Genomic DNA, 21,105 nt, shown 5'->3' with positions numbered 1-21,105 from the left:
TTTGTTTTAACTTTAATTGCTACAAGACTTAGAAACCAGAAATGTATTTACATGTTGTTTTTCTTTCTAGTTGCTTTTAAATTAGAAAATCCTTTGCTAATAGTGGCTTTTGACAAATCTGAAAAATTTGGATGAATTTTGATAAATTCTACTTTATGCTACTAAAATCTCTCACCAGCAGTCTACACATCTCTGTGCTATTGGCCAAGCGACCTTTAGCCAGAATATTTTTTTTTGAAGATTTTATTCATTTCTTTGACAGAAAGACAGCAAGAAGGACAGCAAGTGGCTTTTGTCAAAAGCCATTATTAGCCAAGGATTTTCTAATTTAAAAGCAACTAGAAAGAAAAACAACATGTAAATACATTTCTGGTTTCTAAGTCTTGTAGCAATTAAAGTTAAAACAAACAGGGGGAGTGGGAGAGGGAGAAGAAGGCTTCCCACTGAGCAGGGAGCCACATGCGGGGCTCAATTCCAGAGCTCTGGGATCATGACCTGAGCCCAAGGCAGTCGCTTAACTGACTGAGCTGCCCAGGTACCCCTAGCCAGAATATTTAATAGGTGTTCAAAACAGAAGTCTCAAGGAGGTGGACAAAGGGACATAGAAAACAGTTTGAAGGGCCTCCCACTGGCTACATTTGGTATAGTTTTAGCATCAAAAAGAAGGATTGCATTGGAGTATTACAATGTTTTTAATAAAAAGAATCCATGAATTCATATATACTTAAAGTGAAGGAAGAGCTAATACACATAGAAAGAATGATAGAAAGCGTTATCGCCATCTTGCAACTATTAATATAATACCTTCTGGCAAAGATCATCATTGTTTAACCCTCAAGTGAAAGGAGGAGAATGTGCTTTCACTATGGAGAAACAGGTTACCCAACACTGTAACCAGGTCATCACAGTGCAGAGCTTCACCAAAAAGTTCCAACTGGTACTGTGTGCTTCCTTATGTATTGGATGAATTATATTTAGAGAATTCTTGCCAAAAGTTTTTAATTTGAATCTAATTATGAGGAAATAGTTACACATTTAAAATAGTGCTACATGCTTGAAGAAACCTGGTCTAGACTCTTCAAAAATAACAACTTTAGGAAGACAAAAAAATATGGGGGACTTCTGTTCTAGGTTAAAGGAGATGAACAAAACCGGGTAGATGAATCCAACATGTGTTTCTCTATTGAATCCTGGATTAGGGGGAAAAACATTAAAGATACTAATATCATTGGAATGATTGGGATAATATGAATATGGGATGTATATCAGATTTTATTCTGTTGGTGTTGAATTTTTTGGTTGTGATGTTATGGTTGTGTGCGAGAAGGTCCTTGTTCTTGGGAAAGACACGCTGAAGCTTTTGGGGTAAACTAAAGATCTTGTCATAAGATCAACAAATTCCTTCCAGGTGGTTCTGAAAAACAATGTGTGTGTGTGTGTGTGTGTGTGTGTGTGTGTGTAGAGACAAAATGTGAACATGTGAGTATAGCAAAATGTTAGCAATTGATTTATCTAGGTGAAAGGTGTGTGGGTATTCATAGTACTAACTCCTTCACTTTTCAATAGATTAAAAGGTGTTAGACAGTGTATATTTGTACAAATCAGGCAATTTCCTGAAAACTTTTCCATTTCTAGATTCTCTGGTAAAATGGCAGTGTCGGTCAGCCTTAGACCAATGATCCTGCCTGGCAATAATTGATTGTGATACACAGCAGCTCCCCCTGTTAAATAATAGGGTGAAGGCCTTTTCAGTTTTCCACAGTCTTTACCCTTCCCTTTTGCATAATACGTCCACCTTCTTTTACTCATTGACATTACCTGCCTTGCGGCTGATATGCATCTGAGTATGTACCCACTTGTATGTACCCACTTATATCCTTTGCTGATTTTCTGGGTGAGGTCAGTTGTACCATGGGTAGTAAGGACTTTTCCATGTGCTAAAACTCTGGGGAATGATTTGGAGCTCTAGCACACGGAGTTAGCTCTGAGTTTGATCCCCGTGTCAGCTGATGAGCTTCACTGGGTTCTTTGGCCATTGACTGAATATCCAGCCTCACCCTCAGATGTGTAGGTTAGTCATATGGGACGTCAATTAAGAAAATGTAGGTGTAGAAAGTGTTCATATAGGTGTTATAAATATTAAAATTCTCTTTCGAATTTAATGTGTTACAACATTGTTCTCTCTGGATTCTGCCTGTTAGTTGACATAGTCTTGGCAAAAGTTTTGAATAAAGCCACTTGAGAAGTTTTCAATGTGGCATGCCAAGTCTTAATGAAAAAACATTTTGTGGAAACGTTTACAGATGCCAACGCAGAAAGTAGTGTATAAACTTTAATTACGTTTGTAAGTCGTTCTATCCTGTGTTTAAGCGATTGCCTTCCTGTTACACACCCAGGGAGGGTACCAGCTCTTGCTGGATAATCATGGAGTTGAGCCTTCCCCCAAAATAAAAGAGCTATATCTGGCACAGGTTAGGACTCAGCTAGCCAGTGAAATGTCTCAAACACACAGAGGGAGGGAAAGGACAGGACTGGTGTCTAGTCATGCTTGACAGGCAAGCATATCTATGTAATACTTCATCCATTTTTGTGGGGTTTTCATTGCTGTTTAGTTTGATGTTCTTAAAAAATACTAGCTGTGTTTGTCTAGTTCCATGTACAAGTGTGATTTTTGTGAACTCAAGAATTTTTCTTCAGAAATTTGACAGAGATGAACAGAGACCATCCTAATATTTCAGGCAGAACCAACCCAGTTTAGTTAGCATTCCAAGAAGGTGGTTAAGAGAGAAGCTATGAGTTGACCTGGAAGTCAACAAAGGGATTATATCTGGTGTTTCTCTTTTCTTTCAAGTCCCGGACCTAGCACTTCTGGGTTGTCCTTCTTACTACTTACAGTGTTAGATAACTTTTGTCCAGAGACCCACTTTTGCCTATGAGTAGATTAACGTGCATATTCCTGGTAGGATTTTGCTCAAATCTTGGGCCAGGAAAGAAAATCACTCTTCTACTCAGTTCCAGAAATATCGACAAAGGCTGGGAGGAGATCTGCCTCCCCCTCCCCCTTACCCCATTTACATTCTCTGGCCATCCCTCCTTTCCAGCGGGGCACTCCACCAGCAAAAGGAATTCATCTCTCCTCTGCTCTTCCTCTTAGGGCTCCAGAATCTGTTGGGAGCCCAAATTCCCTTGAAAATATTTTCCTCGACTGGAAGGCAACTTCCTACGACATATGTTCACCTGCCTGCTGCTTTCTCTTTAGTGTTGAGTGTCTGGTATTCCCTTAGCTATCTTCCAGAATTTCCAATAGAGTAACCAACCACTTAACCAGCCAAATGGCTAGAGAGATGTTTGCTTTTGCATTTTTAAGCATCAGGATGATTGATAACTGAAGGTATTTCTGGAATATTTGTCCTTGGGCATTAACTGCATTGTCCTAGATTATGTAAATTTATTCCTTGTGATTTTGTACATTTTTAATATTTGATTTTAATGCCATTAACTCTGGATTATAATCACTAAATGGAGGTCCTTGAGTATTTAATACTGCTTTTGTATGCATTTATTGCTTCTTTTTTCTCAGCATAGGTAATATTTTTTAAATGAAGATAGAGGATTTTTTTTCTTTTTCTTTTTGATTAGAAAAGCAATTCAGCAAGCGTTCTTAAACCATCTTACCTCATCCCCATTCATTCTCTTTAGCATTGGTAGGCAGTGATTGCATATTTAACTCTTCCTTACTATTGAGTCATATTTTTTTTTCATTCCAAAGTGTTTATTTCCATTCATTTAGTACTTACATTGAGTAGTTAGTGGTTTTTAAGCCTCTTATCCCCAAAATGGGCATGACAAGAAGTTACATATTTTCCACGCCCCTAGTTTAATATATAATATGTATTAAAGATAGTAGCGAAGTCAGTTCTTGGCAGATCTGAGAAAGCATATCATGTTATGTCAGGCATATCTGCAAATGAGGCGTGCGGATGAGAACTAGACAGAAGGTTTACAGAGAAATAATGCTGATGTCATTCTGTTGGAATGAAGGGGTTGTTACAACCATAAATACATTCTATAGCTCGCAGCTAAGTGTCTAGCTGCATTTCTTTTCTAAGATGGAAAAAATGTGAAGCAAACCAAAGAAGTAGATTGTGTTTATAAAGGGGGATATTTTAATTAGTTTAGGCCTTACAGTTATTCAAACAGTCTGAACTTACGGTTCTTTGTGGAGCAAACATGAAAACCATTATTTGTGGAAAGTTTAAACTTCACATGACACATATTCTGTCTATGTGTGTGGGTTGTTGTTTTGTTTTGTTTTGTTTTTCTTTAAAAAAAAGCATATTTGCTTGCTTGTATATTTTTATTTTAACTTTCCCTTTGCTAAAAAGTGCTTTATTTTCTTGGGAGAAGATTTGTTTTTTGGGAGAAGAAACATGTAAGTTACTGTGCAGAAGCCCCCTTCCCCTTTATTTGGCATTTGCAAATTGAGTGGTTCTCAGCTCATTGGGATATGTTTAAACGAGAGGCTTCCCTCTTGACTCCTTTTAAAGAAATTACCTGTCCCCAAAAGTGTCTGTATCTGTGAAACAAAACACCTATTCTCTCTATGAAGCACTGTCTGCGAGTACCCAGTAATCCTTCTTTACTGATTGGAAGTCTTCACTGCAAGGAAAAGGCTTTCAAATATTAGGAAGGTAGTGCTGTGAAAGGTGGGTTGTCCTGTCCATCCACATCAGCCATGGTGGCAACAAAAACCAAAGCAGGTAGAAAATGATTTTGATCTGTTGCCTTAGCTCCTGGCAGCTCAGTGCAAGGAGAAAGAAATACAAAGTTGACCTCTAAGATCTGCCTCTGTATTAGTTGACTTGCTGCAAACCAGAGGGAAGAAGGCAGGCCTGATGATGAAAAGAACCTTGTCCTACAACCTTGTGCCAGAACCTGGCTCCCCCCACTCCACCCCACCCCTTCTAGGACATTCTGCTCTTCAGTTGTCACACACCAGATTCTTTAAGGAAGTAAAGACAGAAACAAACGAGACCTAGTTTTCTCTTTAACTTGATATAAAAAAGATTTCCTGAAGGCAGGTCACCAGAACTGTTCTTTCTGGTTTCGTTTGGAAATTTTTGTGAGAGCATTCACTACTATTTATCTGTCCTCATGCACGATACAGCATGTGTGTGCGTGAGCTCGAGGCGAAGGGAGAACCACAGGGGTAAAGAAAGCAGGCAAGCAAGCGAAAGCTTCATCCAAACTCTGGAATCTCCTGGATAGCTGAGCTCCAAAGCTGTTGAATGGAAAGGGTGATAATTTGTAGACTGCTCTGAGGCACAGTTCAGTTTAGCTTTGTGAGAAGCAGGCCAGGGTCTGAGAGAACTGGGTTATTCAGGTGGGAGAGTTGTGAATTTTGGCATCCCATACCGGACTGCTAGCTTTCACACGTGAGTTTACTTTACATGTGTAAGTAACTGTCACTTTAGCTTGGTTGAATGGGTTTTATTTTCTCTCTTGTGTGTGCACATTGTATGCCTGGCATTTACTCTTTTCTCTTAGTCTGGGGCAGCACAAATGGAAAAGTGTTCAGTAAATGTGGTATGAATGCATTTTTCTCTTCTTTCTCTGTATTCAGCATTTAGAATCTTGAAAGAAAGAAAGAAAGAAAAGAAAGAAAGAAAGAAAAAGAAAGAAAGAAAGGAAGAAAGGAAGGAAAAGAAAGAATCCGGTCTGGCTTTGAAACTGCGTTTCTCCTGATATAATAGGCCAGTGATTGTCCCTTCACTACCTTTTCCTTCCCTCGCCCTGCCCTTTTTAGTTTTGATCTTCTCAGAATCCTTTGTTTATTTGGCTCCATTCATGACCTGCTTTTTCTTCCTTTTCTCACATACCTTCCCTCAGATCCAAAGGCCTTTGCTCTATTTATTTGACAGCTTTCTTAGAGATGGAAAAAAAGAAAAGAAAAGAAACAAGACCAACAACCCAGGCTCTCTGATGGGACCTGGGGGCGGGGGTGTTTTGCCGCCACCTTCTTGCTTCCATGCGAACACCCACCCACCTCAGCCCTCGGCTCTTCTCTCTCCACGTGCTCGCCTTCACCACCTCCAGAGCCTTACTCATTTGTCGCCGTGCAGTCAAAGGTTCTGCTTGCTTTTGGGCCACGTACCGTGCGGTCAAAGGTTCTGCTTGCTTTTGGGCCACACACTGGTCTGCGGCCCTAGGGAGATCGTGTCTGCTGGCCTGGCATCTGTTGCCTCCCTCATTCCTCCTCCTCATTTCTCAGTCAACAATGACACCTGCATGTGTAGTGTTCAGCCTCAGAGGTGAAAACCGTGATGCACAGAATAGACTTGGGCCCTGCCCACTGCTGTGAGGCGGAGTGGAGACTGTCCATCTTGCTCACAGTGGTGTACACATGAGCCAGCGGATGGTGCCTTGAGCAGCCAGCATGTACCTGGGTGCTCAGGAAAGGTCAGTTTTCCTCGCCGTAATCACGGACAGACTGGAACAGTCCTGACCTCCCTTTGGAAGTTGCTTTTATCCCATTCTGGACCTTTCACTTGTATTTCTGGCGCTTACCTGAAACCCATTCTTTTCTGTCTTAAACAGACACCCCCCCCACCCCCAATCCAACCTCCTTTTCCATTTTTCCTTTTTCTGTCAAAAGCCTGACCATTTTCTCCTGTTATCTGTGTTTGAAAGCTGACGAGGGTGGGGGGGGGCTTCCATTTTTGTGGGACAAAGCATCCCTTTTCACTCCTTTCTTTCATGCCCTATATCTAGTACACAGTCCTGAGGATTCTTCTTTTGCTGAGCTCTTCAGTTCTTCCCTCGTCTTTGTTGAGTAGGTGATTATCTCCCTTCTAATCTAAACCTTTATTACCTCAAGGATAGGGTCTGGCTTCAGGCTTCCTGTCGTTTTGCCGTTGTGCCAGTGACTCCAGAAGGAAGCAGTGTAGCTAGTGATGAGAGCATTTGAAACCATAGGGTCCTGCAAACTCTGGAGTAACCAGAGATTCAGAAAGTTTCGTCTTTAACAAGGGAACCAGTTCATTTATTGCAACTGTGCTTATTTTATTTTTATTTTATTTATTTTTACTGACAGTTAACTTCTCAGATACACATTACTTATAGTTTCCTTAACTACAAGAGGCTTTCCAGAAAGTGTGAGGGTTATGTCTGTGTTTGACTTATAAACTGTTATCTATATCTTAACGGAACTGGGACTACATGATTATAAACGAGCTTGTCATTTGGTCTTCTGAAGGTGAAGTTCCTCAGTTGTAATTTAAACGCCTGTATTGCCGCCAGCCGGTTTCTTTTTCTCACCAAAGTAGAGGTAAACACATTCTCCTAAGTAGAATGCAACAGGAAAGAAAGGAACTGATCCTTTTAAAGTTTAGGGTGGTGCCAGCTTCTTTACTCAGACTTGGTTCACTTACTACACAACAAAAATACTCACTATCTGATTCTTCACGGGGGGGAAAAATTATTTTGAGTCTTGTAGCATTGCTGCCTTCCTAAAATGTGTATTTTAGCAGGAAAGACAAGTAATAAACAAGGGAACACACAGACAAGAGGATTTCTAGATTTTGGTAATCAAGAGAGAGGAAATAAACAGCATGTGAGATGACTGGAGGCTGGGCAGGGGGTAGGGTTGAGGCAGGATTCTTGTAGAGTGACTTTGAGATTAGACTTGAGCAATGAGTATGAATAGCCCTGGGGAAGAGCTGAGCCTCCTAACCTCTCACCCCCAGTTCCACTTCCCTCCTCACCTCCAAATGCCTGCTTGTCCACAGGGGCAGCGAGGTTTTGGTTCTCAGGTAGCTTTCTAGAATGCTCTGTTTTGGGTTATCTATATCAAAGCACCTATCACATGGAATTGCCTCTTGCTTTCATTTCCCCCCCATTAGACTTGAACTATTTGAGGGTGAGGACATATGCTCAGCAATCCTGTAACTCTAGCATTTACCTCATAAACTAGGTTTAACAGTTGAATAGATCGGTAAGTTCAAAATTAGATTACATGAAGTAGGTTGTGAAAGTTGGGGGGTTGGTTCCTGTATAACACATAGTCTTAAGTTTAAAGTCTCTTACTAACTTTTTTTAATACACATTCTTCCCTCCCCATCCTCTCTGCTTCAAGCACGTTTCCCCTTCTCTTTCTAAAACAGTTCTTGCCCCCCTGAAAAACCTTCCCACTTCCCCATCTTATTTAAAGACATCACCATCCATCCATTGATCAGGCCCAAAACTGGGACATATCCTTGATTCTTTTCATTCCTTCACCCTTGCTTATCACACCCAGTCCTCCAACACCTATACCTCTAAAACCAGTTCTGTTCTCCCTGTCTTTCCTACCACCCCCAGCCCAGGCGACCTCTGTCCTCCACCCAGACAGCACAGCAGTGTACTGACTGATCTGTCCAAGAGGTTCCATGCATACCTTCTATATGTCCACTATTCATGCAAAACCAAACAGGTCTTCTCAGACTTGGGGGGGGGGGGGGAAAGACCATGTCAGTCCCTCTCCTTAAACATGACAGTGGCTGCCCATTGAACTTAGAATAAAAATTGAACTAAAAAATCTGAACTCACAGCCCTGGGTGAATTGGCCACTGTCTCTTCAACCTCTTCATATGGCCTCAGCTTCTAGGTGATCCAGTCTCTCCTTTCTTCTTAGGACCTTTTATTTTCTGTTGCCAGTGGCATTATTAGATGGAACTCACTGTTAATCTCATCAGCTTTGTGAATATGTAAACCAGTACAGTGGCAGATTGGCACAGCCTCAGTGAGATCCCCACCCGGGCATCATTGCCATTCCCGATTTGTCATTATCCTGTGTGTGGTACCAAAAGTTCATGGTCACAGGCAGCTGACTCCATGGTAGCTCTAGTTAAAGGCCTTGGAGAAGGAACTGGACAACCTCATTACCTTCTACTGGTATTAACCATTCTTCTTTTTTCTTTTTCCATGCAGAGTATGAGTTGGAAGTAAAGAGGGTGCAAGACATTCTTTCAGGAATAGAGAAACCACAGGTATGTCTTCTGGATTTCTCAGCATAAATGACACATTCTTAAGCATTTCAAGTGTGCTTTTCTTTCACCACATAGTAGGTAAACAAAAGGGCCCCTTCCTATTGCTGATTATTTATAAACTATGAAACAGTGTTGTTATTAATGGAGCATGAAAATACAGAACAGCAGTCTTTCTATTCAGTCATAAACCACCAAAATGTCTTCTCTGTTTAGGTATTCTGGATGCAATTAGGTATTCTTTCCTACTTCCAAGGATACATATTGTCCCCCTCACACCCTCCCCACCACAGGTCCACAGAACAGTTTTCTTTTGATGATTTCCTTTAGCCTGTGTAAATGTAGTAATAATCATTTTTGAAAACCTCAGTGATTCCAAGTATTTTTCCAGGTAACTTTCAAAAAGGTATTTAAATGTTAGTTGAGAAAAACTAAGTCCAAAATATTGAGTGTAATGGCAAGAAGAAAAATTGGTAGGAATGATGATATTGTGAGGTTTTAAGTTTGATTTTGCCAAATGCTTTGAAATTCAAGCAAAAAATGCAAACTGTTGACTCAGCCTTTCATCTGAGATGACAGAGCCAGTGTTTTGGATGTTTTCCGGCCCAAATGGAAAACCTTGATCCTTGGTGTGTTTCAGATACTGAGGCTTTTTAACAGAAGAATTCACACATGCCTCAGGGTACACAGTTGACTTTGACTAACCCTAAAAGCATGAGATATGTTGGAGGACGGGGACAGTAGGGAACTTACCGAGGAGTGGGGTGTCGATGTTGGGTTGTGGAGTCTGTCCTGACTCTGGTAAGGAGCAGGTGGCCATTGCAAGTTTCTGAGCAGAGAAGTTACACAGTTGGGGCTATTCAAGCTGATGAAACCATTGACAGAGGCACTGGATTGAGAAGAGATTGAACCCAGGAAGGCAAGCCTCAGGAATCCTTTACTGTGGTGTCAGTAGAGGCTCTAGGAGGCAGAATTCAGGTGGTGTTCCCCGGCATGGCAAGGAGAGAACAGAGAGCCATGGAGAGACCTCAGTAAGGTGTTACAGTCTATCGGATACTTGGTGTCGCAGACTGCTGAGCTCTCAGGCTTTGATGCCTCCCGTGAAGAGTGACTTCCTCTGAGAGTCTCCCTGGATTCCTGTCCCTGCCTGTCAACTGGGATTCTCCACACAGTATTTAGAACCACTGTTACTCCCCCAGCCTCTCTGTGCTCTGCCTGTATGTACATAATACATCGTACGCCATTTACTTGTTGCCGCGTCTTCCCTGGTCACTTGTGAATCCTCTAGAATGGGCTCCTGTCTGTGTCCTTTGTGTATCTTCAGTGCCACTTTTAGACGTGTGGAGTTTGTTTCACTAGCAGGACACCCTGGGAGGTGAAGCCAGCCGGCGGTCAGTTGTAGGTGCCTGGTGGGTCAGGGCTGTGGAGAGAGGGGAATGAGACCTCGATGAGGAGATCCCATTGCATGGAGTTAGGGTTCAAGCAGAGCACTGGGTGACAGCTTGGGGGGATGGGGGTGGAGCATGGAAAGAGGTTGGAAAAGTCTGGGGGACAGAATCGTGGGAGAAGCTTATACTTGTGGTACAGCAGAATGAAGAAAACTCCATGAGGGAGGCAGGCGTCAGAATTGGAGCACAAAGGCAGAGCCACCGGTTAGTTGACTGACTCAGCACAGTCACAAAACTCCACAGTCCTGCCTTGCTCACGTGAACACATACTGTGTCTGTCTTGAGTTACTCCTAGTCATTTCCTGACTGCACAAGCAACAGAGTCTATGTTTGTTCGGATCATGTGGCTCTGGCCAGATAAGAGCACTGTGGAAATGCTTTAGTCCTTCCCTTGATTCAGCATTTATTAAGCACTTACTCTTTATGGATCATAGAGCAGTTTTTAGGTAAATGGATAGGGCACGAGCTGTAACATTGATAGGATTGTCATCTGAGTGGCCAGAAAGTCCAAAGTGGGTCTCATTTGGCTAAAGTCAAGGTGTTGGCAGACCTGCATTTTTTCCTGGAGGCTCTGGGGGGAGTCTGTTTCCTCACCTTTTCCAGCTGCTTCTGGAGTTCACCTGGATTCCTCGGCTTGTGGCCCCATCCATCCTCCTACCTCCTTCTCTGATTTTCCTTCCTCCTCCATTCACTTATAAGGACCCTTGCTATTACATCAACCCCACCCAGACACCCCAGGATTGTCTCTGTCTCACATGGTCCTTCAGTTAATCACATCTGCAGAGTCCCTTTCACCTCGCAGGGCAATATATTCATAGGCTCCAGGGATTAGGATGTGGGCGTACTTTGGGGGTCGTTCTTTTTCCCCTGGTCCCCGCATAGACCTTGTCTGCTTGGTGATCGCCCCCTCATCCTTCCCAGCTCAGTTAGTTGTTTTACACATTTTTTTTCTCCCTCCCCTCCTCTCCCTCCTAGTCTCACCTCCCCTGTCTCTATCTGGAGTTCTTATTCATGATTGTGTCTCTTATTTATCTTTGTGCCTCTGATACCTAGCGCGGTCCTTGGCACGTTGTGAACCCTTAACAAATATTTGCTGACTAAATGTGGGGCCGACTGGGGGGGCTGCCGCTAGCTTCCAGCCAGGGAGACAATGCCTAAAGGCTGGCCGCCATCAGACAGGGCTCAGCCAGCAGTGGTGGAATGTGGGACAGCTTAGTGCCAGAGCTCGGGGCAGCAGCATGGGGAGGAGGGACCTCTGCTTTGCAGTCTGGCACTCTGGGCCATGAACTATCTCTGTGATCTTGGGTAAGTGACATGAGCACCCCCCCACCAATCCTCGGTTTCCTCACCTTTGAAAGGTAGGACAATAAATAGCACCGGGGCTATGAGAAGTAAATCATATATGGTGTGCACAGGACTTGGGATGGAACACCTCTGTGTCATGTAGAGCGTGTCATTACGTGAAAGTAAAATTCCCTGCTCCACTCTGAAATGGGAAAGGGGTGCCTGGCCGCTTCCCAGAGAAAGACCCAGAGCAGCAGCAGTTGGGCTCTTTTTTAAATTTGTTTTTCGTTTCAGCCATGTCCCATAACGCCTCCCAATGAGAGGCATCTATTTTTCTTTGAGATTCTGCAAATGATTTGTTTTAGGTGTATTAAAGGTTTTTAGGATTTGTTGATTCCAGCCATCTTTCTAGAGCCTCGAGCCCCCTGAATTAAGCGAGTCATTGGCTCTCCAGAAACCGGGATACTATAGAGGCCCAAACAACTTAGCCATTGAGTAAAAACAGGGTACAGATTGACGAGGTGTTTGTCCTGAGACTTGTAAGAATTCGGTGCCTTGGGATCTGCAAGGCATCTGTGGATCTCAGAAACAAGGTTGCTGTTATTCTGAGTGACTTAGGAAGAAACCCCGATCAGTACGTGTCACCTCCAAAGCCAGCGCGGTTTAATCTGCTCTGATAACAGTGCTGGATGTTGTCCCCTACATACTGCTGGACTGTTTATTTTCAGGGTGCAAATAAATGTAAGCTGCATTGTTCCCATTCACTCATGTTTAGCTTGTGGAAACAATTGATTTGTCGGTTTCAGAAGTGAGTAAACTGACCTAAGAGAAACAACTGTCCCTCCAAGCAGCCATTCCTCGAAAAAATAATCAGTATATCTGAAAAGATTCAAGGTTGTTAGTACTTAAGGAATGATAGAAACAGATTGTGAAACCCTAGATTTGAGTATCTTTTTTTTTTGAATAATGATCTCTGACCTTTGCCTTTTAAATTTTCCATTGTGTTATTATTTTTCATGATGATACTTTTGAAGTGAAGCCAATATTTCCATGGTAATATTTCCTTAACGTACTCCCTAATTGGATCTGCAGGCCTCCCACATAGTTAACTCCAAAGTCCTGACCAAATTTAGACGCTACTGACATAGAAAATATTTTTTTAACATGGGATGAATAATTTAGTAACTTTATGAAAATAAATGGTATTTTTGATCCAAATAATGAGCATCATTTGCATATGATATAATTTAAGAATTAATATAGTAAAATTTTACAGAAAAGTTTTAAAATACTGAATGAATAGGAGAGAAAGGGGGACAAGGAGAAGGAGAGCTAAAGACCATATATCAAACACCTACCAGATCAGGCGTCTTACTTCCCAGTGTGTATGCACATATGTATGCTTTTACCTAGCAACTACTTCGAGTTGGAGTCTACATTTAATTAACACAGAGAACAATGATTTTTAATCATTATGTAATTACTTAGAAGTAAATGATGGTTTTATGACTCCTTCTAGATCCTTCAAAGCAGTTTAATTCCTCAGCAGGCTTGCACTGGTAACCTCCACAACAAACCCATTTACATCTCTGGTGCCAAAGCAAGTGTCAGCTTGGGTCTTGTCCACTGATCCTGTAACTAGAAATCACCGCTTTTATCATCATCGTGAAGGAGATTGACTTCAGTTTGCAGTAGAATAATTAAACATCAGGAAGTCAGTTTTATGGCTTCTACACTTCTTTTTTTGGATGTCAGCCATGACGATCCTTGTGATAGTCAGATTAGCTTTCACCCTGAAGAAGGCCTGAGCCAGCCAGAGTTCTTAGAGCCTGAATCTCTCATTAGGGTCACCACCTCCCTAGACACCTGGAGTAGGCATCTGGTGCAGAGGATTCCCCTTTACGCGACATTCTCTTGAAAGGCACCGTGTCATCTCCTGGCATCCTCCTTGAAATGGAAGTGAGTTCCAAGTTGTGCCAGAGACAAAGCTCTCTTTCTGTCCGGATTCCAGCGCCTAAAGAAAGGAAGCCTGAGGCCCGGGAGTCTGCATGAGGGAGGCAGCAGGAGCACAGGAGGGAATGTTCTCCTGCTTCTGCGACAGTGCTAGTCAGCTAGGTGGCAGGCCGCTTAGCTCTAGGAAAGAATTCCCAGAAGCCACAGTTGCTGTTCTTTGAAAATGCTGGACCGTTCTCAGCACTTCTGAAAGCCTGGCCCATCAGAGGAGCGCATGTGAACGGAGATCTGCGTTCAGAGGACCCTTTGCCTGCTTCAGTCTTGCTCAGGGAATCTGGAGAAAGGGGGAGCGTTGTTTTAGTCAGTGCTTCAAGGGCTGTACGTCACTCTTCCATTAATAATTGAGCTAAGTATAAGTTCTTAATAGCTGATGGAAAATAATTTAAAGGGTTGTGAGCTTATGGATACTTGTTCAGTATCTAACACGCTAGCATTCACCAAGCTACTTTGAAACTTGATGTTACTTCACACCACCATTCATCGAATCGGTGTTACTCCACTCTGTTCTTGGAATTGTGCATAGCAGCGATTTTCAGTACATAATGAGCCCTCTTTTGTAATTGTAAACTAAACTCTTCATAGCAAAATATCTCCAAGTTAAAAATCAAATATAGCACCCAGTACCTCAAGATGACCCATTAATGATGTGTCCAAGAATTCAGCAGACACACTGGTGTGTACGTTGTAGAAATACCGCCTTAAACTCTATCTAATCAGGAGAACCAACACACGAGTGACCAAGGAAGGGAGATGTGAGGAAATGACTGCTGGGCATAGGTACCAGCAAAACGTGGCCAGGGCACAGAGAAAACAGTGGTTGATCTTGAGTGGGGTTCCAGGCACGGGTAGACAGAAACCTTTCCTGACTTGGTCTCAGGCTGCTGTGGGTCTCTCTGTGCTGTGTATCTGATATGAGAACATTTCCCACATGTCAGTCTTCTCTTCACTCAGTTGGTACTTTTTGAGGCAGCGGTCCTAGGTTAGAAAGTAGGAAAGTCAAGAGCTAAGTTATAGGAGGAGGGGGAATGGCATCCTTGAAGGGGTGGTATAGGGCAGGAAGGGTAGATGGCAAGAGGAGATGCTTGTCTGGAGCCATAGCAACAAGGATGGAGTTTGATTCTGTAACCGTGTCTCTGATTTTTTAAAGAGGTGTGTAATGCTGGTCTACCATCCACTGTGTCACCTGTATTAAAAAAGTCAGAGTATCGTAGCCCCTTTGGTTTTGTTTTTCAGTTAGCAAACATTTACTAAGCCACGACTACTCACAGTTGACTAGGACTTGGGTCCTGTCCTTACGGAGTCCCACAGTCCAGTGGGAAAGGGAGACAAATGCCATAACGTGATTTATGATAATAAAAATATTAACAAGTTGCTGTAGAACAGAGGGGTGGTGATAGGTGAACTACTTCAGGGAAGGTTACTTGGGAATAAGAAGGCTCGGCTGATGTCATGAATGATGTGTAGGAGTTAGACTAAAGAATTGGTTAAATATATCATGAAACTGTGTTTGTCCGGAGCAGAAATGGTACGGAGGGATCTCTGTGAAAAATGGAACAAATGACAGACTCTAAAAAAAAGATTGGAGTGCCCCAGGAAGCACTAGTTAGAGTGAGCACCTAGGATGGAAAGGCAGGAAGCCCACAACAGGGTCTCTTACTGAACAGCTTATAGCTCGGGGTGGCTGGAGCCCCATCCTGCTGAGAACGGCGGGCACGTGGGGTGGAACCTGCCTCAGTGGGGTCCTAAGTAAGGGAAGAAAGCTGGCATGTTTGAGGGTGCCAGAGTCCTCTGTTCAAATGAGGTCTTACACAGAAGCTGCACACACACACATACACACCACCACCACTAGCTGAGAGGAGGTGAACCACCACCTAGGCACCCATTTCAGCCCAGGGCTGGGTCCCACTCCCCCCATCACTAAGTTCTCCTGGGAGCTGAGGCCTCCAAGAAGCCTGGTTTGAAAGGTACTGGCTTTGGCAGCTGGGAGGCCTCCAGAAAGTACCTGCGGACAGGGCTCCTTCCGGGTAATGAGATGTTCATCACGGAGATCATGAAAGTCTCACATTCAGCTTTTTATCTTTAAAAAAAATTCCCACACAAGACGGATGATTTTACTTTCTGGAGGATCAAATGTGAATTGCGTTAGGAGAGATGTTCCAGGAGCTATTGTGGACATCAGGATCTAGACCATCCGTGTGATAGTTTTTGCCTTGTCATTAAAATTGTTTACCTTACGTTAACTCCCGAGCCTGTCTCAGGCCACTGCTCATCATCACAAAAATGTTACTGCAAGATGTAGTGTCTGAATAATTTCCTCTGTGTTTGTTTTTCCTCAGGTTTCTAACATTCAGGCGAGAGCGGTTGTGCTGTCCTGGGCGCCCCCTGTTGGACTTTCATGTGGACCCCATAGCGGTCTTTCTTTCCCCTACAGCTATGAGGTCGCCTTATCCGACAAAGGACGGGACGGAAAGTACAAGATAATATACAGGTAGCCCATGTCTCCACATGTTTTCTGCACTGCTGAATGGTGAAATCGGAGTCATTAGGGAAAATCAGAAACAGGAAGAATTTAGAGGCTTTGCAAACTTTTCTTTAAATAGTTCATTTTAAGAGTTAGTGATAATTCTAATGGCAAGAGTTATTTTTGTCCAGAGTAATTGCCGATCAGAAATGACTTTTGTAGTTACTTGGTGTTGATGAGCTATTACTTGGTTATGTTAGCCTGTCAATATAGGACTAATGGAAATTTTCCATGAATGCCTATCAGGGTAAAAAGTGAGCATGACTTTGAATTTTTAAATACATATCAGTCATGCTCTCTCATGATTGATTACCTTTTTTTAGACCCAGACGATTTTTTAGTCTGGTTTTTTGAAATTCTGTATTATGGTTTCCTTTCATTTCATTCTATTTCTTACCCTCCACAACAGTTTTCTAGCCTGTAGTAAAGATTGCTTGAAAGCATTTCAGTCCAAGGCTTCCTAAATAAGTATAGCTCAGAGTAAGGAATCATCCCACACCACAGAAACCAGGTCATACCAACTCACTCCCAGGTGAGGACACTGTGGTGATTCCCCATTGTACTTAGAATAAAATCCTAACTCCTTACTCCAGCTCACATTCATTTGGTTCTGTTTTGAGAAGTTGAAATTTGTAAAGAAATGCATAGAGCACCAATTTTCCCAGCTGCTCCAAGAAACAGTGAGGTTCTGTCCAGTCTAGTCCAGGATGACCACGGATGGCAGAAGCTAGCCTCCAGCGCCCAGAGGGGCTAGGTCAATGACATAAGTGAGGAAGGTTGGGGGTGAGGTGAGCAAGAGCTCTCCTGCCTTCCTCTGAAAGCACCAGCTGCCACTCATGTCAGGCTGTTATCGTAAGGGAATACAGCTCTAGAGTTGCCAATTTCTTTGTTTTTTTTTTTTTATAAGAAGTACTGGAAATCTGAATTGTTACATAAGCTTTGCTAATGTCAAACTCATTCAGCAAAAACTCAAACACTAAGGATACAGTGTAGGTCAAACTTGAGAACCGTAGGCACGGTGTGGACATTGGCTTCCAGTTTGCAACTTTAAAAAAAGTATTACTGTTTGAAATAACGTCCAACTTATAAAATGTTGCAGAAATAAAGAGACAAAGGAATTTACCCAGATTTCACCTATTAGTATCTTTTTATTTTCTTTGGCTTACTTTTGGAGTTATTCTTTTTCTCCCATTTTTGCTCTCCTCCCAACCTGTATTTTTTCCATTAGTTGTCTATTACATGTCCTTTTACTGCTAAATACTTCGGTATGTTTCCCAGGAATAGGGATATTTTCTTACACAGCCGCAGTGCGATGACTAACTTCAGGAATATACATTGATAAAATACTTCAGTCTAGTCCATTGTCCACATTCCAGGTTTATCTGTTTGTTAAATACTGTCCTATAGCGTTTTTCTTCCCCTGAAGTACAGAATCTTGTCCAGGGTCTGGTATTACGGTTCGTGGCCATATGTCTTTCACCTTTAACTTGGAACACTGGCGCAGGATTTGTCTTTTGTGACCTTGACCTTTTCTGAAGAATATAGTCAGGCCCCCACCCCTCACCTTTTAAAAACTTTTAATGGAACATTCCTTATTTTATGTTGGCTGTTGCCTTGTGATTAAGCTGCATTGCATTTGCAACTTCTGATCATATAAGTGGTTTCATTTTATGTAAGAAAGTATTGATTTGTATGTGTGTCAGAGAGCAATTAGTATTGATATGTGAGGGAAGCACATGGAGATTTCTTCAAGAGAGTTGAGAAGTTGAAGTATTTGGGGTTCCTGCCAAGGTCAGTCTGAGAGCTACCTTCAGTGGACAGCTGGTGTAGTTATTTTACACTTCCATTTATCTCTCTATTTAATTTCCTTGCTTACTTGTTTTTATGTATTTACTTTGAAGATAAGACCTTTTGGAACTTTGTTAGTAAGTTAACCTTGCCATTTCCCGGTCTAGGGTGACATCATTAAAAGGAATCTAATTTACTAGTCCAGAAGGGTAATAATACCAGATAGGCAAGATTATTTCTGGTTTATGGTGGTATCAGACATGAGTTCTGGAACCATTGCTCTACATGACTGTGAGACCCAAATCTAAAACCTGTCTTAACTGTTGAAACTGATATCATTGACTAATAGATAATTTTTCTTTGCAGTGGAGAAGAATTAGAATGTAACCTGAAAGATCTCAGACCAGCAACTGATTATCATGTGAGGTGAGTTAGGATATGAGACCTGACCTGTGTTGGAGAATTCAGATTGCTAAAATAGATCATGTGTTCCTTTTAGGAATTTTTTGGGTAAGGGCACTTGCCTAACTGAAAGTTGTGCTCCCTTAGCTCTTTGGCCATATGTTAGTGTGTGCACTTGAGAGATGGTAATTGGGGAGTAAACAGAAGGCTTCTGATAATAGAGAACTAGATGATATGCTGAATGGAATTTTTAAAATGATTTTTAAAGTAACTTTTATAGAATCTTCTAAGATCTACTGGACTGTATGGTTTCACTTACAGTATTTCCTTTCTGTAAAAGAAATGAATATTTTGCCATTGGTGTTTCAGTTGTTTGTCAAGCCCCTTCACATATAAACATATATAAATACATAAATTCAGCACAAATGAGTAAGTCTTGCTTTGTTGCAAGAACACCTTTGGGCCTTAAGAGACGGTAGGTTTTGAAATGAGACAAGTAATGCAAATATCTAATAGGCATTAACCCAACTTGGCAGAACCATGAATCTATATAATCTGATACGTAGTCTGATATCTCTACTCTGATTTTTCTGGAATCTCTGCTGGGACTACTATAATAGGCAGAACTAACTAATCTTAGGAAGAAGCCCAGTCAACCATAGACTTGTGAAGAGGAGAGTATTACATGAACTTTTACAGAGCTCACCTAATTTTTAAAGATAGATTCACATATCCATTTGCAAACAGGTCTCTGAAGGTGGTCCGTAACATTTTTTAAGTTTCAATTTTAACTTAAAATTTTACGTAATTTGTAAGCTGACCAGGAATTATAATTTTATCTAAAAGAACACATAACAGCAGATTCTGTCTTCATTCTTTGTCTATGTATGTGTGCATCAACGTGTGTAGTACAGTTGCAACACCAAGCACACATTGTTTATTATAGTTTCCAAAGGTTCCTTCGTGATGGAGTGGAGGGAGTATCACCTAGTAGGGAGAGCACATATCAGTTGCCAGGCAGCTTAAGTTCGAGTCTGTTTCTGCCGTGAATTGACTATTTTAACTGTGCTTAATCACACAGACTCGAGGCCACAATATTCTCTCTAACAAAGGTAGGGAAGTAGCGATTATGTGCCTTATTATATTATATATGCCAGATTATATATATGCCTTATTAGCCGCATAAGTGTTTAAAACTAAATTTAAAGCCATACATGAAAGAGCAAGGTGTTCTATATTCCGTCTCAACAGGCTTATCTGCCTGGTTGTTACATTGCTCAGAACTCTGTTGCAGTGCTCTCTTCCTGTTTAAATCAAAACATTTGGATTTTGAATCAGTTAGCTTCAGCCCAAGCATTTTGAACTTTTCACAGTCCATACAAACAAAGAGATGGGTGTAATTTGTGAAGCTGAGATGATGATAGAAATACTTGATTCTTTCAAATGGTTGATTTAACAGTGAACCAGAAAACCTGCCACCATATAGGGAACCATGTAAATGTTCTGCATTGTTAAGATATGTTTCCTTTTCTCTCCCATCTTTTCACAGTGGATTGTTATTGCTTTATAAGGGTTTACTTTATTAATTTCCTGCTCATTCATGAGCTAACAATGTCTTTGTAAAGAAACTTACATATCTTCAGGAGGCTGCCCTTGATTTGCAATTCTCTCTGTTGTTTCCCTTCATTTCTTTTTAACTCGTCTTACAAAGGGTAAATTCTGACAACATTGGCTCATTGGTTCTTTTTACTGCCATGTTTTATAAGCATCTTGAACTCCTGGGCAGATAAAAGGAATAATCAATGGACACCCCAAGAGGAAGAAGAACATGGGATAGTTACTCTCTGGAGGCTTTGGATCCAGACCTCTCCTGACACATCGGGGACCCCTCTCTTATGCTTTACATCACACCTGTGCAACACCACACCGCAGCCTAAGACACCACCAGCTGTTACGTGGTGTCTTTCTCTGCTTGCCAGGGAGGTAGAAAATTCTCTCTCTCTTTGGTCGTAATCGCTTTTAGTATTTAAAAAAATTCTCTCCTAATGAAAGTGTCTACAATTCAGATTTTCCTTGTTCCCTGCCTGGTCCCCAGTTCCCTGTAGATCATTCACACTCTCGCCTTATACAGTTTTTCCTTTTTCAAGCTAGAGAAAAATCGAAGCGCTCGCAACTCCTGCTTGGCTGTAGCTTCCTCTGCATGGAATTGCTTTGGTGAGGCAAGGTGACAGTAGGGCACAGAGCTTGGACTTCAGGGTTAATGGCTCCGGTCACTTAGTAAGGGTGTGTGCTTAGGCAAGCCATTTAAACTTAAATGGCCTTGTTTTCTTATTTATAAAATGAGAATAAGAAGGATACCAGCCTTGGGAAGATGGTGTAAGAACAAACGAAGTATATGTACAAATTTGTTCTAAGTCTGCGAAGTGTCTAAATGTTTCTGTTTGTTCTGTTTTGTTTTTCCAAGACGTTATGGTGTTTCCACACTCTGACAATAAAAAAGGCTGCATGGGGCGCCTGAGTGGCTCAGTGGGTTAAGCCTCTGCCTTCAGCTCAGGTCATGATCTCAGAGTCCTGGGACTGATCCCCACATCAGGCTCTCTGCTTGGCAGGGAGCCTGCTTTCCCCC

The 21,105-nt window shown here is 42.0% G+C and overlaps 1 protein-coding gene across 1 annotated transcript in view; it reads left to right on the top strand.

Moving 5' to 3' along the window:
• LOC111150836 (fibronectin type III domain containing 3B) overlaps window positions 1-21,105 on the top strand; it is a 343,921-nt gene that overhangs the window by 240,716 nt on the left and 82,100 nt on the right. The window contains exons 7-9 of the mRNA XM_022508466.1: window positions 8,968-9,026; window positions 16,105-16,256; window positions 18,444-18,503. Coding sequence (XP_022364174.1) covers window positions 8,968-9,026; window positions 16,105-16,256; window positions 18,444-18,503 — 271 coding nt within the window. The remainder of the gene's footprint in view (window positions 1-8,967; window positions 9,027-16,104; window positions 16,257-18,443; window positions 18,504-21,105) is intronic.

This window comes from Enhydra lutris, unplaced genomic scaffold, assembly GCF_002288905.1.
Source record: "Enhydra lutris kenyoni isolate GAN:26980312 unplaced genomic scaffold, ASM228890v2 scaffoldscaffold2, whole genome shotgun sequence".
Taxonomy (NCBI): domain Eukaryota; kingdom Metazoa; phylum Chordata; class Mammalia; order Carnivora; family Mustelidae; genus Enhydra; species Enhydra lutris.
The sequence above is the reverse complement of the archived record's forward strand: the minus strand, read 5'-3'. Positions and strand labels throughout refer to the sequence as shown.